The sequence below is a fragment of the Sphaeramia orbicularis genome, chromosome 12, assembly GCF_902148855.1.
Source record: "Sphaeramia orbicularis chromosome 12, fSphaOr1.1, whole genome shotgun sequence".
Lineage (NCBI taxonomy): Eukaryota > Metazoa > Chordata > Actinopteri > Kurtiformes > Apogonidae > Sphaeramia > Sphaeramia orbicularis.
The window spans coordinates 62,332,863-62,350,346 of NC_043968.1; the positions used below are offsets into that span (position 1 = coordinate 62,332,863).

Here is a 17,484-nt window from a genome sequence, read left to right on the forward strand (position 1 = left end):
TTCTTAAGTGACTTATCACCATTTAGTCTAATATTTTGCTCTGTATTTTTCATTTGTAAGCAAAAATGAGGTATTTTCCAATATTTAATGCACTGATCATGTAGATATTCATAACAGCTCAGATTACAGCTGAGGGTTATGCTATCACAAAACAGAAAACTGACAAAAAAGTAACTTTTTCAGTCAAATATATCAACTGAACACAAACCCAATGTGTCCATCCACTGTCGTTTATCAAACTCGATGGGTTTTACTGGTGAATCAATGTTGTAGAAGATGACAGTGTTTCCACGTTCACTACAGAGCCTCTGAAAGTCCAAATGGGTCATATCTGATGACCATGAAAAGATGACAAAGTGTGTTTTACACCTATTATTTCCATGTATTGATAGGATTAGTGGATCAACAGGTATTCAGCATTTTAAATCAGTAGATGCTTTTGGTTGCCAGTGGATGTTTGGGTCTTTATGGGTTAATTTAGCATCAACAGACGTCACATAAATCAGGTTGTGCTATCCTCCCAGGAACAGTTGACAGGAAGGGCCAATAAAACTGTTTTCAGTGGAATCTGGAATGAGACACAAAGGTTACAGACGACAACATGACAGAATGTTATTTACAAGGGCTTGCAATGCCAGACCTACCAGGTTTAAGCCAGATTTAAGTCAAATAGCCACCAATCTAATCCCCTTTGTACATTTTTGGAAAACACAGATACCTGATGTCAACTCAGAACATCTGGTCTGTTTGTGCCTTTACTTCAACAGGCTTTGGTTTAATGGAAAAGACACAAAATCCAGGATGTTCTGGCCGCAGAAAAGTTACCAAATGCATCATGTGTTATTTATTTACTTTTCCTGTCTTTACTCAAGCACTTGCGTCCTTCACTCGACACCACATATCAGCGTCTGAACTTAACCATTAAATACACATTTCAGCCATCTGTTGTATAAAAAATGTTAAACATTCCCTGGAGCTGTTAAAAGTTTGCAACATGGATTTATACATATTGAGAAATGTTCATATGAAACCAGTTTTTTTGGTCCAAAAACATTGATATTCTATGTATCTGTGGTTTGCAGAAAAGTACGACAACATTTTATTGTGATGAGTTGGGATGAATCAGCTTTTACTTTATGATACTAGGTGTTTCATTCAATCTGTTTTTATTCACATTTTCACTTGGGGATTTTTATAAAACTCCCAAGTTAATATGTTTTGGAAAGGTGGGAGAGTTGCTGTTTTCTTATTAATCCAATTATTGGCATTAGCCTTTTAGTGATAAACCAGTCTTCACTCACTTAAAATAAGAAATAAACCAGAATATCATATATTAAATGTAAAACAGCAATGAGTTACAAACATGGATGAAGAGCTGCAGAAGGAAATGTTAGATGAGCCCTTTGACAAATTATGGAAGAGTTTATAAGAACATTATGATCCAGATCAGTGGTTCGATTAAGGAACCAAAAGCTAAAACAGCTTCTGGTCATCTATCATCATATCTTATTATATGATTTATATGAAGTAATGTAAAAGTACACTTTATATCTAATAGACAAATTGTTAAAGATGGTGATGAACCGGCAATTTTTGGAAATTGACTTAAATTTTGCACCCTGCATCCCAATAGCCCACAACTAGCACAAGTCAACATAATGTCTTGACATATTTGCCAATTTTCTGCACGCAGAACCCTTCTCATGTCTGGCGTTGCCTTTTGACTTTGACTTGAACGTGTGTGATGACTTTAACACTATTTCTGACTGACTGCTTCACTCCTTTCACTGAAACAACAGCGTGAGAAGTTTACTTTCCTTTAGTAAAACGCTCCAAGTAAAACAGAATTTGAGTGCATTTATGTTTCCTGTTTCCAGACAGTTATGCTGATTTGTACACACTTTGTCAGATAGTTTTATGGGTGATACAAAGTGTTATTGAGATATTCTCTATCCTTTTTTTATGATACAGTACAAGGTTCTTGTGGTGGATAATTATCTTAACGTCTTTACTGAATGTTTACCAATCATAAGCAGTTTGGGCCGTTTACCTGTTATTAAACGATAAAATGTAGTAAACTTTCTTTGTCTTAAAGTGACTTAGAGCCAATACAGTGTTAAATCGTGTTATGTATGCATTTGTACAAGTGCACTCCTTGTCCTCTGCTATTAATTTGTATTTCTGAACTCCAACAAGGGCCTCGTTGTGACGTACATGGTTAAAAAATGCCAGCTAAACGCCTTGTCGTGACTTGAATCGAAACACGTGTTGGCTAAAATACAAAGTTCCCAACAGCTGACAGCAGAGTCAAAAACACGGCCAACATTACAAGTCCAGTGTTTTCCAAGATGCTGTGCTGTACATCAAACCACAGTGATAGATTAAAGTTAGCAGGTCCTTTTTGGCCTGTTAGGTCACACAGTTTCCTGCTCATCTTTGACAGGAAACATGACTTATTTTATCTTGAAAGGGCGTTCACATTCTCAGGATCGCTTCACTTGTTCTTAGTCCTGCCTCTTTCCAAACCCCCTGCTGATATTTGTTAGTAGAAGGACTTTCTTATTGACTGAATTTAGCCTTTAAATCTCCTGTTTGTGCCTTAACACTGAAAATAAATAAGAAATGTAAGAATTTCAAGACACCAATCTCTATTGAAACATTAATTGATTCTTTTTTTTTCTGTTAACTTTTATCCCACATTAGAGTAGTTTTGACTAAAACCCATCTACGTCATTGACATTAACCATTTTCATAACAAAGTATTGATTCAGGTTATACACAGCAACCAACTAAATTTTATCGTTTTGTTACCAATGTCATTCTTTGTATACCATTGTAAGTACATGTACAGTATGTGTGTATATAAATATATATTATTCCATAATAATCACCAAAGGGAAAGTGTTTTGTGTTTGTAAATGCAACTGTGTAAAACTGTCCAGATGTACTGTAGGTTTTGTTTATGGACTTCATGTCATGATTATCTTGTTTGTATTGTGCGTTTCCTGTAGACAATATATATGCAGTTATTAATTTGTTTGTGACCCAGAACTAGATTATCCATGTGTGCAGTGCCTTAAACATGTTTGTCATTAACATCCTCATTTTACACTTGCCTTAAGATTAATGTCAGTGTTTGGGATATTTCACTTTTGTCCAGTATCTTCAGAAGACATGGGAGCTTTGTAGTATTAAATACACATCACAGTCTAAAGTATTAAAGAACTGAATACAACGTGACTGACTGACAAAACCTATTAAAGTTGTTTTACGTGATAAGTCATGATCTTTGTGTAAAGGTTAGAATAATAGTTTTGGCTTAGAATGATGTCCTGTTCACACTAATTCGGATGTTTTAAGAAACATTTTTTTTCTCTGTTTGACCGCCTCATCCACATGTCAGAGGGGTTTAGCTCACAACAGTGAAGCATTCTAAAGTGTAGATTTTTAAACTCTGGTTGTGTTAAAAAAAAGAACCTGAGATATTGGAAAACAATGGCATCACACCCCATGTTTGTCATCATTTTTACTTTGTCACATAGACAGAACTTCATTTTTTGTAAAAATGGAGGAAGAAAAATATCCGTGTTAGTGTGGACAGGACATAAACCTGTTTATATTGATGCCTCCACTACACATCCAAAACAATACATTATATTTTAACAATGACATAGAATATTTTAAAATCCTTTTAAGCATTGAAGTATGGAATCAAACTTTATTTTTGAAAGTAAAAATCCAAATTCTGATACAGGAAAATGCATTCAATGGACTGTAACTGTTTTAACACCAAACTAAGTTGTACCTAAAATCCACAATAGAATAGTAACGTTTTTTGGACCAATGACTGGTTTTCATAGCTTTAGGTCTGACTTGTTATTCCAAAGTGAAACACTGCTTAATGATTTGATCATAGGCTCAGATTGAATAAACCGTAAAAGCAGTAGTATATGCATTTTGATTTGGGACACATGTGATTTCCAGACTTACTATCTATACTGTAGGGGCCAATATCAATGGATGTCCAGCCAGAAGTGTTGATATTCCAGCAACAATAAAAAAAACATGAAAAAAGTCTGAATAATTCTGTCTGTGTATTGATTGATTGATTGATTGATTGATTGATTGATTGATTGATTGATTGATTGATTGACAATTTATTACCCCACCCCCTGAAGGGGAGGCCAGGGGTATTGTTTTTGGTTCAGTTTGTATGTTTGTTTGTTTGTTAACACTCTAGCAGCAAAACTAGTGGTTGAATTCATACCAAATTTGGTTTATACATTGCCAGTGATCCAGAATAGATATCAGTACATTTTAGGAAAAGTAGGTCAAAGTTTAAATTTTTTATGAATTCTTTAAGTCTTTTTTTTCCCATTTACTTATAATGGGGAACATTTCACATGTCTGTAGGAGAAAAACTATTGGTTGAATTCATACCAAATTGTCTTTATAGATTGCTAGTGACCCAGAATGGATCTCATTACATGTTGGGAACAGTAGGTCGAAGTTCTAATTTTTTATGAATTTTTAAAATCATCCAATTTACTTAGAATGGGCAAAATGTGTGCCTGGCACCACTTGTTTTAAACAGGTTTGACACTTTAAGTCTGAATATGCTTGTTTCTATCTAATATCCACCTCTATTTTGGTTTCTGTGTCATCCAGAAGGTTGGGTAAAGGCAAACAGACATATGCAGACAGATAATATATGTGTAATGACATCCAGACTAGACCTAATCTATAAACCTTGACACACACTTTCACACACTTTCAGATAGCCTTGACTGTCAGCAGCAGCCCATGTTTATGTCAGTGTTTATTTCTTGTAAGAAACACTTTGTTTCACAGTGCGATTTGTGTGGCTGTCTGGAGGTTTAGAGGTGGAAAAATAGCCCCATAAATTAGATTCCAACCATTTCTGGGTGGCCATTGTTAGACTGGTGTTTCTGGACTGGGTTTCCTTGATTCAGATGCCAGAAAACACTTGTTCACATTGGGTTTTTGTTTGTTCAGCTGTCAGTCAAATGTGAATGGAGGCCTGCTGAACAGAGAGATCACAGGGTAAAGTGTCACATAGGCTCAAAAGCACCAATTTGCATCTGTTAAACATAAACATAATACAACAAAACCTGTGAAATAATCCAATTTAACCCTTCAAGACACTGAAATAATAGGAATACAGCAGCCATAATGCACACCTAAACCTAAAGTGCTTATATTCCAAACTCTCAGGACCAAAAACCACTAATGAATCAATGCTATGTATCCACAGACTGTATCTGTATTATAATATCATCAAGTTTTCTTTTTCAGACTAAAACTCACACATGCTTATTTTAACAGTCAGTCAAAATAACACTGTGTCTAATAATCTTCACATGCTGCATCAGCTGATAGTTTACATTATAGCTCTGTTAGCTTAGCTCTGTTTATAGACAGAAAAGAGCCACAGGAAAACCACAAATTCTGTGTTTTCTGTACAGTTTGTGTTGTCAGTAACTGAACTGAAGATCTGTTTGGAGTCGAGCAAACAAGGTCAGAACTGTCACAGTTTATTCTGAAACATGAATCAACAAACAACAACTTAGCAAAGATAATAGCATCCCATAATAACTTTATACCTTCATAAGCCTCATAATCAAACTCACCCGTGTAGAAGACATACTGTAATTTCAGCATCAAATTCCATTCATTTCATTCAGGACTCCCTTGGAAAAGAGGTTCTTAATCTCAATGGGATTTTCTTCCTGGTTAAATAAGGGTTAAATAAATAAATAAATAAATAAATTCATTTACAGCTGTGTCCAGTGGACAAAACAACAGTGATTCAGCTTTTGTCACTTTGTCACTTTTTATTCTAAAAGTCATCCTATCTGGTCACTTCGACACTTTGGTCAAAGGCCCTGTGGTGTGAGTTTTTGTCACCACGGGAGACCGGCAGAGCAACTCACTACTCCCTCTAGCTGTCACATAAATCCCCTAGCCTGTTGGTGTAAATATATTCTGTTCATATCTCTATAATCCAATACGTCCATCTTTGGCACACCTTCAGAGTACTTTATTCTTAACACTCTAATGACAGTTTTAGGTGATGTTTTTTACTATTTCAAAGTTCAAATACAACAATGTAGTCCCTTGAACTTAAAGTCATGACCTTTCATACTGGGGTTCAGACTATACTATATTATTATGTCAGTCTTGTCACTGTGGAATCACATTTGGCAACTACAGTGTCATAAATTGCTGACATTATGACACGACAGACAATATGTCACTTATCATCTTTCATGACGTCCATGCTGCCATCTGAAAGGTGTGTTCTTGGCTGTGTGTGTTTGTTGGAGTTGGGGCATGTTTAGTGGAATTTGTGGAGGTCCTTCCCAGGAAGTTCTTTGAATTGAACATTTCATTTCCTTCAATGCTGATGTATTTTTATGCATGACTTTGTTTTTTTATGGTGGAAATGGTTTTTATTTATGTGCAGCCGTGGTTGCTAAATTTTCTAAACTCAAAACCTAAGAGATAAACTTAGTGTCTTCTAGACAACCGAACAAAAATATATCATGAATTGGCATCACATTTACATTTTTAAACTACAGGTCAAAGGCATAGCGATGAGTGCAATGTTATATTTCATACCACCTCATAATTAACTTGACATAAAGTGCCTCACTCACCACTAGTAGATGAAAAAATACATCCTGGGAGAATATTTTTACCAGACAAATAGTAAATGTTGCATATGACCTCTTGGGAGCTATTTAAGTACAAATCGTTTACTTCTTCCATGTTTTTATAGGAAGCAGGCAAATCCATGAAATGTCCAGCTAACAACCAACGTCCAAGAATGGAAATGAAGACAAACACTTGTATCCAAACTAACTCATGATGGGCCTTCGTACACCTGTTGTTGTTCTTGACCTGACCCAACACCCTCTGTCTGCTGAGCTGGACCTTACTATGTACTGTTTAAAAAAATAATAGAGCTTTTTAACCACATGTGTCACATTTTATTTTCATATTCAATTCAATGATTTTTAAGGATAGAGAGCTGACGGTACTTTGGGGATGGTTTAATATAGTTGTTGTTAAAGGGGTGTGAGCAGTGATGTTGCCATTTGCATACATTTTATTTTGTGGTTTGCATCATCCAAGTTGATAAGGAGGATAAGGAGCATAAGGAGAAAAAGACAGTGCTCCCTCTTAAGCACTTTCTCTTTCATGGTGCTCTGTAACATTTCTGAATTGACTGTTTTGTAGTGGTGTTTTTAATAATTGCCTGCCTACATTAATCGCCTTTATGCAAACCGGTTATCACCAGCTGCTCTGCACCACTAACCTTCCTGACCAGACTTCTATTCGTTGTGAATATGTATAACTAAGCAAAGTTTTTTTTTTGTTTGTTTGTTTTTTTACTGACCCAGTTTTTTTACTTCCATACATATTAACTTTAGAACGTTTAATTTCTTTCATTTTCGTTTTTTTGTCTAGAAAATGGGTCCTATAATGGGTTCTTGCATGGATGTGTAATTGAATGTAACTTTTTAGCTCGCCGGCCGATAGGACATGATTGGATCACTATTGTGAAGGTCTGTCGTCATCTTTGTCGTTGTCTTTGTCGTTGTCTTTGTTGTCGTCTTTGTTGTCGTCTTCAGCAATTTCTTCAATCATCTTCCCAGACAAAACTACTGGTTGGATTCATTTCTAATTTTATACGTAGCTGCCTTGGGAGGATGTCTCCAATGTTTTTCCACAGTTTCAAAAAATTTAAATTTATTAATTTCTAACAAATTTTTTGAAATATTACAAATTTGTCTTCACTTATAGTGGGCCATATTTTGATGGTTTATAACATGGAAATGTCAGATATCAATATAGTCACTATTGAGCACTGATAGGAAGTCATACATGGACTTTCATTTAATTAGTTGAGTTCTCCTCCAGTGAAAGTACCATCCACATCTCCTGCATCAAGACCACAGTACTCTAACATAGCAGCAGAACCTGACAGCCTCACAAATTCAACTTGGTATTGATTCTTGAAAGAACATGCCTGTGAGGTACAGAGACATTGGTTCTATTTTTGTAAATATTTTTAATAAAATCACCTTTTGCTACAGCAGGTGAGTCCTGTGTTTAATATCATCTGGTTACATCTGCATCCATGGAGACTGGGTGAGTCCAGACCCACCTGTGTACTTATTGTATGTACTTCTGCATGGACTCATAGTGACCATTATGCTGACTCCAGACCCAGGACTGCACCAACTCAGTCGGCATTACACTATACAGTCCATGATGTAAAGCAGAGGTTACATTAAGTGCTGTGCTGTAAAAGTGAGGTATGTGTGTGTGTTTAACGCTACTGAATGAGCAGTCAGGGCCACTATGTTTCTTGTGTGACATGACTTAAGAAAAGCAGACTTAGCAACGGCAGCCAAATGTTTTTGTAGGAAAGAATGTCCGTATGTGTTTGCATATGTGGATGAGTGTTACTTATGTTAAGGGGATGTAAATCTGTTGAGTCAGGTTTGTTTAAGGGACAAAATGTAGGTTTCTCTCATGTAAATCAATGCATTTGAGGGTTAAGACTTGTTTTTAAGACTGAGGTCAGGCTTAGACTTTTTGCGGTTATGATTAATATTAGGTTACGTCTCCAGGATATGAATGTAAGTCAATGTATGGACCTCTGAAGTGATAGAATCATGACTGTAAGTGTGTGTGTGCGTGTGTGTGTGTGTGTGTGTGTGTGTGTGTGTGTGTGCGTGCGAGTGTGTGTGTGTGTGTGTGTGTGTGTGTGTGTGTGTGTGTGTGTGTGTGTGTGTGTGGCTGAATGAGTGCGCACCAGGCTGTGTTTGTTGTTCCACAGCTTTGGAGTGCTAGCCTCCAGTTGACTGATATATGTCCAGCTACTTCCTGTTGCTCCCTGAAAGGGCCAATCAGGACTCACCCAGGCCACACAGGAAGTTCCTCTGGGCCGTCGCTGAGTGAGGGGAATGTCACATCGCCGTCGCTGTGTCAATACAGACTCTTTCCATGGTTCTCGCTGGGGTCTGCTTATGACGAATACAGCTCCCTCAGTGAAACCTCGTCCTTCATGTAAAACAGGTAAAAGCTAATGATGTGAACTGACAGAAATAGCGTTTCTCTTCCCAGAAACATTATATTAACTGGGAAAGTAAACATGACACTAAAGGCAGGGCTGCTAACATGCCAAGATATTCAGGAACTGTGGCAGTTGTTACACACACCCCAACTTCATCTGAGACATCATCAAATTTCTGTGTTGATGTAGAAGATTATAATGACAAAACAGGATGTGGTTTCTCATGGCTGTATAATTTTCTGGCCCCCAAACATCGATCGCTGCTGGCGAGACTTGGCAGGAAGGTTAGAGAGTCCATTCAGATAAACCTTTTGTTTGGACGAGGGAAAACGGGTTCTCGGTGATGATTCACTAAACTATAACCCCTTCATCAAAACAGAAAGTGGGGATTTCTAAACTTAATTTGTCTTGTTGTACAGGATGATGACAAGGTATTTACCATTTTATCTGGTTCAACAGCCATTCCTTTCAATCAGGCCTGTGACATATTCTGAAAATGAGTTGTAATGGGGAAATTTTAAGACTACGATGCCTGATATCTTCAGTTGATTGTACTAATGATTTGGTATTAATGTAATACTTGTGGAGTAAAGATGGGCGGATGATTTCCAAATGTACCCTAAAACACAGAACATCAAAGATACTCAGTTCTGGCTGTAGTTATTGTTACCATTATAATTGTCACCATGGTTGTTGTTGTTTGTATTGTTGATACTTTCTTGTGAGGGTCTTCGCCACCTTCTTCTCTCTTGTTCTCACCCTTCTTCTACCCCCACCCCCCATGTCAGGTCCGGCATCGAAATGTGGTTCAACAAAACTCATGATAAACACAGTAGAATATCAAAGGGCGCTTCATATACTTTATGAAGTTACCCTTGGCAAAGCAAATTTGTTCAGCACCGGGAGGAACCAGACTACCATTCTGCTGGTAGGACACTGGACAAGACAAGTAGAAAAAAAAAAAAAAAAGTAGTGTGAGATACTCCCTGGTAAAATGTCCAAATAAAAGAGGATACACAAGCAAAGGTGTCAGAAAAATGGGCAATGATGACTGGGAGTACAGTTGGTGTCGGCTGCTGCCTTATCGGTACAGACAGCTGCCTGTCAGCCATCTGAGCCCATTAAAAGAAAAAAAAAAGAACATCATAGATAGATAGATAGATAGATAGATAGATAGATAGATAGATAGATAGATAGATAGATAGATAGATAGATAGATAGATAGATAGATAGATAGATAGATAGATAGATAGATAGATAGATAGATAGATAGATAGATAGATAGGACACATGGACTCAGGATTAACTTTTATCACTTACTACAATACTTACTTCCATCCACGAACAACAGTTACACTTTAAAACCTCAATAGATGATCCCTTTTTGATATCATTGGACTATAATTCACCTTTCGTACTGTATTCTGCAGTATGGAATGACATTGAAAGTTCAAAATTTACAATGAAAACATTAACAGTCAAAGGTGTCAAACTCATTTTGGCTCAATTTGATCTCAAGGGGGTCAGATCAGTCAAATAGTAGCAGAATAAGTTATAAATAATGGTAAGTCCATATTCCAAACTGTAACAATATTCTGCCTGTTACTAAATGTTTTGTACCTTCATAGATCCACTGCCATCTGTAATGCATATCTATAAATGAGTTGAGGTACAATATTGCCAAAATCACACTTATTTTTCTTGAGAAATTTCAGGTTGCTTAGGTTATTAATTATTTTTCACGAAAGGAATGTTTGTAAATGTAGACATTTTGACATTTTCATAACATAATAAAACAATTTTTGCATTAAAATAAAGAGAAATTTTTGGAATTGTCAACATTTATAAGCAACTTTTCTATTATTTTACTGGTTCATATTGGGCTGTATGTGAGTTTGACACAGCTGCTGTGCAAAGTCTAGCACCTGATGGTCAGTTTTGGCTGATATGTTTTCAGATAGATATGGATGTTAAATGTATGACTGACCGCTTCAAAAACCGGCTGCTGTTAAGATTCAGTCAGATGCAATGTTTGCAGAAGTCGCACTTCTTGTAGGATAAAAGTCTCAAATATATTCACTCACATTTGGATTCAACATCACCCCAGGCCTCATTTGCATCCTGAAATCCTGGTTCATCTTCTTCTGTTTGTTACAGAAACTCCTAATTTCCTCAGTTGTCTGTTGATGCTGCTCCACATGTTGTCCTTCACTTTATTATCTTTACAGTTTTGTATTTAGATAAAATATGGTCCATGGTCAACAGGTTCATCAGTATTGTCGTCACAATATGTTATTTATTGTCACAAAAATGATTGGTTGAGGCATGCTGTGTTAAATAAAAAATAAAAAAAAAAAGAACCTTGGATTAAATTAAAATAACTGCTTTTTCACTGCAAAACATTCATATTCTGTGTGAAAGTTCGAAGTAATGATGTACAAATTAATTGTGGGTGTGTAAAAGCCTTAAGACCTAATTCAGAATATCCACAGCGTGAACTGTTGACATGAATATCCACATAATCATAAAGAATATTGTATGAATATAAATGTATTCACTGACGACAAAACCTTGGTGGTCAATTGTGTTTGAGGTCACTGATTTTTTCTCTTATTGTTTAAGCTCTGTAAATAAAACCAGTTGATCATTTTGTATCCCCTCTATGTGGGAGATATATGGAGGATGTTACTCATTTTATAATTTAGATTTACACTTTACAGTCCTACAAAAACTAACAATAATAAACTCTATAAGGCTAGAAAACAAGTCACCTCAAAATCAGAAAAAAAATCCAAAACTCTTGTATGTCAGCAAGTAACAATAAAACCCACTGAGGGACATTAAATATGGAAAGATTTTACATACGGAAAAAGACAGAAAGACAACAGTGGGATGGACAGGTCAATGAAAAAGGAAGTGGGAGTGAGACGGCCTAATCCACAGTTTAGATGATGGATGTCAAGTCCATGGCCAAATTCTACACTGTCTACTCTAAACAGTTTACACTGAACATCCCCAACACACACACACACACACACACACACACACACACACACACACACACATGCACGTAAAAAAAAAAAAGATGCAAATACAAATGAGGCCAGTGGTAGGCATGGGCAGGGTTGGGTTCAGCCCACCCAGATATCCGTCTTGCCCACCCAATCAAAAGTTAAGGAAAAACGTTTATCCAATAGAAAAATATAACAGATTACAGTACTATTGGGTCTTATTTGTGATTGGATGGTCAGCCTACAGCCCACCCTATTCCATCAGTGACTGGTTATCATTACTGTTTTGCATTTCCTGAGCGCTTCATTCGCTCATACAGCAGCTCACTGTCTGTCATCCGTTTCTGAGTTGCGGGGAAATAAACAGCCCTCTTTGGTCACTGCTGCACCTGCTGAGGTCACTGCTGCACCTGCTGAGGTCACTGCTGCACCTGCTGAGGTCACTGCTGCACCTGCCAAGGTCACTGCTGCACCCGTTGAGGTTTCTGTTTAATACCACGATTCTCTCTGTTGGAGTTTCACTGTATCTGTGACTTTTGTCTCTGGGCTCCTGCAGAGCAGCTGGCCCAGTGCGTATACACTGACTAAAGCAACACCAATAAAACACACACACTGAGCAACACAATGCCAGTAAAACACATACACAGTCTCTCAGTCATCGCCCAAGGAAGATACAAAAACCAAGTGAGGGGCAAACGATCTCTGTCACTAAATTATATTAATTACTATAATCATTTTGTCCTGTTGGTTTATATGTATGTAGTTCTACTGACATCTGAGTCTAAAGTTCAGGGTTTTAGATGGAAAAAGAAAGATTTGTTGGTTTCAAATTGAATTTAAATAAGACTTTTTTGTTTGTGAAATATGAAAAAATGTAATTTAGTTATTTTATTTTTACTTCCGGCCCAGTTTCAGTTGTTTGTGTGGTTGTTCTGTTGTGCCACTTTTTAGTCTGAGTTTGAATGAGAGTAGACTGCCTTATTTTGGAAAAAATTCTGGCCACAGTGAGAATATTTTTTTGTGTTAGTATTTAGTATTCTTTTTTTTTCAAGCTCATCCAATGAAAAGAAATATGCATGAAGGACTTTTAAAATCATTTTTATTTTATATTAAAGAGTAAATGAACACAGATGAGCTGCCCGACAATTGAATTTCTCATTGGGGATCAAATAAAGGGATTCTTCTTCTTAAATAAACCATTTCTTTTCAGTGCCATCAGGACTTCAGTTCAAATTGTCAGCCTTCAGGACACTATTCAGCTTCACTATCATCAGTACATATGAACCAAGTTGCCCACCTGTTATTTCAACCAGCCCACTCTAATATGACAGGCTAGAACCGGCCCTGTGTGCAATGGGACATGTACACATATGTGGACATTACACTGAAATTCACTATAAAAATTATTCACATACTCTCCATTGGAAGGCCAATTTGGTGTCTCTCTGCAGCCTTGAGCACCCTAGTGGTGCAGAAGGAAACTGCAGCTTCCACATGATTGAGGACTTGGTTGTTGTTGAAAATATGGGGAAAATAAATCTCCAGATTGAATGAGATGAGAAACAGTTTAGGGTCAAAGAACACACACTTCTATGAGCTAAAGTTGATTTCTTCTTCTTCTGTGTGTATTTATAAAAAAAAAAAAAAAAAAAAAAAAAAAAACCCGTTTGTTAAAAAAATATTTTTGGAATTTTCAATCACCCTGACTCTGTAAAGGCTCAATATAACTTTTTTTGGCCTTAAAAAAGAAAAAAAGGGAGGTTTTCACCCTGGGCATGTCTGTGGCTGCGGTTTTTTAACTGCTGTTCCACACTCTTACCATTAACCCACAGTGGACACAGCGGAGCTACTGTCGCCAATTTATGTTACATTAGCGGCAACGACTGGTTTAGCCGAAGCCTCCTCTGCATTTTCTGTGGAATTTGACATTCTTTGTCCCTATATTTTACTTATTTTTAAACATTTGTCCAATATTTCCAATTTCCAAGTACAACAATAAACACCATCTAATCCCAGGCAGTGGTTTGATGTTAAAAGGCACTAAGTCCATTATGCACCAGTGTGGCCATAGCTAAATCATGTTACTCATGGATTTGCCTTTACAATATGAATATGAGTTTTCTCCTGTTTTTGCTGAAATCTTGCACAGGAAAATCTATAAAAGTATGATTTCATCCCTTAAACTATAAAAAATGTGTTTATAAGTACTGTATGTTTATTTGCAGTCAATTAAATACAAAGAAATAGAGTAACAGAGTAAACTTGTCAAAAACTGCATAACCATTTATGTAATGTTACACAATATAAAAACATACAGTTCATTCATCTTTAAAGCATTTGCAGCCAATACAAAGAGGGCTGTGTCAACAACCTAAATTTAGATATATATACACATTTATACTGAGTCACAAGAAAAAAGTTAGATCTGTAAGAGAATTTCTCTTTGGTTACAACCAGTTAAGATTCAGAATTTTATGTAACATTATGATAATTAAGGCAATAATTTACCCTGATAAAGATAAAAAATTACATCAAATGTATGTATCTATGCCTACTGTGGGGAGTGAGTTGGAAGCGTTGACCATGCAGATGTAAAAAAGTGATGCACATAAACAGGTGACATATTCAAGGAAAAAACGAGTGTCTTAAAAGAGAACAGCTTCAGCGTACAGTAGCATTGATTACAATATCTTTGAACTCCATTCTACTAAAACATATTTCCTTATTTGCTGTGTTGATGATGGAGGTGGAGAACATGTCTGTCTAAAATGTTCCACCTTTGTTCAACTGGGTCTACAGAAAATCACATCATTCAAATTTTCATTACCCATTCGATTTTTCCTTTAATATGTCCCATGCATCAATATCATCATCAGAAATCATCAACAACATAACAATAAAAAGAAAAAAGGGAAAAGGAGAATGCCCCAAATGGAATAGCAACTTGTCTATTAAAAAAATAATCAACAGCAATCTTTTAAAGTGATTGTGTGCCGCTGTGGAATTAGCTTTTAGGTAGAGTTTTAGCTGACAAGCAAAGTAACCTTCAATACTCTCTGTAGGTACAATGTCGAAGTCAAAAAGCACCAATAAAGTGAATTAAGTCGCACAATCTCTAGTCTTTCTAACCTTTGCAGTGGAGATGGCTTTGATTGATGTCTATTTCTCACATCTCTGACATAATTACTAAACTTTGCATAACATTTACTTTATGTCGTCCCCCTTTGTAGGAGAAACCACAAATGGAGTTCATCAACCACAGTTCTTTCAGTAGTCCAATACCCTGATGCATGGTTACTTTCTAAGTGGTGATGCATGTATCTACAGGGTCTACACATGTAATGAGGGCTGCTGTGGTAACTGCAACATTGTACTGTACTAAAGACAAGCCAACTGCAGAGGACGGCAAACAACTGTGACAGAAGTTCCTCTGTTTGTCATAAGGCTATACAACCAGCAGTTTCACACAGAAATGTTATCACACTTTAATGAATGAATAAAAGCACTGCCCAAACATACCTAATGCACTCTAATATACAGTTTAAATTTGTTGAGTGTCTCTATAAATCCAGAAACTGGTTATTACTATAAACATTGCAAGACTGGTGAGTGTAAATCTATTTATAGTTCTTCTTTTCTGTGTGTTCAGGCTTAAAGTGCTCAGTTCATCTGCAAAGCAACCTCCATGTGAAATAATTACAGATGAAATAACAACTTTCAAGAACTACAGTTAATCTGTGAGCACCTGGTCTGATTTCTGAACTCTAACATGGGGTAAATGTGTTTTATTTTTGCTGACGCAGCAGTGCAAAACATGCTACAGTGTTTCTTTAATCTGCTTTAACATGCAGGAGTTTGTGTGTATTCAGTTTTTCTGCTATTGTCCACTTAAGAGAAGTGTTATAATATTTTCAGAGCTTAATGAAACTAATTAATCTGTGGTGAAATACTAGAATATATCTACATAATGCACAACTGAGTCATCCAAAATCAACACACGGAATATTTCCTCACCACAACAGCCCTACATGTAACCACTTAAATCCAATCTTACTGTCACAAAACTGCGTTATTGGCATAAGCATGAAAATCAACGGGCAAAAAAAGTCCAAGTTTATCCTAGACCAGGTCAGCTGAATAAAAAAAATATGCAAGGTGCAGGGCTAAAAGAGTATCTATGGATGCTAAATAATCTTTCTCAAACTATGCAACATTTATTAACCTCAAAAAACCCCAAAACATTCCACAATCCGACAAGTTTGTTTTATGGTCAGTAGGTGTCAGGCTAGCAGTCAGCCTCTGCCTCAGTGTTACAGTTTATCATGGTCTGATGCATCCGCTCCAGTATTCGGTGTATACTGCTGAAGCTGGGTCGGTCTGACGGGTGTGTGCTCCAACACAGCCTCATCAGATTGTACAGCTCCAGAGGACAGTTCTCAGGGCATGACAGGATGTGCCCATCCCTCACATAGTAAATGACCTCTTCATGACCCATGCCATAGTACGGCTGCATTCCGTGGGAGAAAATCTCCCATAGCACCACTCCGTACGCCCACACATCCGATTCAGTGGTGTAGCGGTTGTAGAAGATCGACTCTGGTGGCATCCAGCGAATGGGGATGGCGTCGTTCTCATTAGCTTTGTAGTAATCAGCTGAGTAGATGTTTCTGGAGAGGCCAAAGTCTGCAATCTTCACCACCATTTCCTCTCCTACCAGGCAGTTCCGAGTCGCGAGGTCACGATGGACGAACTTGCGCTCCGACAGGTAGGCCATCCCAGCGGCAATCTGCTTGGAGACGGACAGCTGTTCGGTGCAGGACAGAGGGAGGGCGTCCAGCTCAGAGGAAAAACTGCGAATGGATAAACTAGCACGGCTGACAGTGCGCACAGACTGGGTCGGAGATCGACGGCGTAGGAACTCGTTGAGGTCACCGTGGGCCATGTACTCAAACATCAGGCACATGGGTTTACCCACTGCACACACACCTGAGAAAGAAACACACACAGAGTTTCATTTCATTATCCTGCAACTGAAAGTATGTGAGTCATGTAGTTTTTAGCCACAGATGTTAGCAAACACAAATATTCACAGACATAAACACATGGTAATGTCATTAAACTGAGCTGGATCAAGCAAATAGTGCATCATATGGTCAACTCATTTGCTCTGTGAGTAAATATTTGGCCATGACACAAACCCAGACTGTGCAGTGTGTATATGCTCACAGTTACACTGAAAAATGACAGAAATGGATCTACTGAAGTGGATCTGCTCTACTTAACTGATTAATTCATGTCATCTGTACATGGATTATTCTTCAACTCCAAAAGACTCTGAACAATTGTGGTGGAAATCCATCCTAC

At 37.2% G+C, this 17,484-nt stretch overlaps 1 protein-coding gene and 1 long non-coding RNA gene across 2 annotated transcripts in view; one reads left to right on the forward strand and one right to left on the reverse strand.

Moving 5' to 3' along the window:
* Window positions 1–387: 387 nt before the first annotated feature.
* LOC115430753 (uncharacterized) lies at window positions 388–4,079 on the forward strand. The gene is made up of 2 exons (XR_003936979.1): window positions 388–906; window positions 977–4,079. It is a non-coding gene; the product is annotated as an uncharacterized LOC115430753 (long non-coding RNA).
* Window positions 4,080–14,504: 10,425 nt separating this feature from the next.
* Window positions 14,505–17,484, reverse strand: part of musk (muscle, skeletal, receptor tyrosine kinase) — a 55,499-nt gene continuing 52,519 nt past the window's right edge. The window contains exon 17 of the mRNA XM_030148513.1: window positions 14,505–17,106. Coding sequence (XP_030004373.1) covers window positions 16,406–17,106 — 701 coding nt within the window. The 3' untranslated portion in view covers window positions 14,505–16,405. The remainder of the gene's footprint in view (window positions 17,107–17,484) is intronic.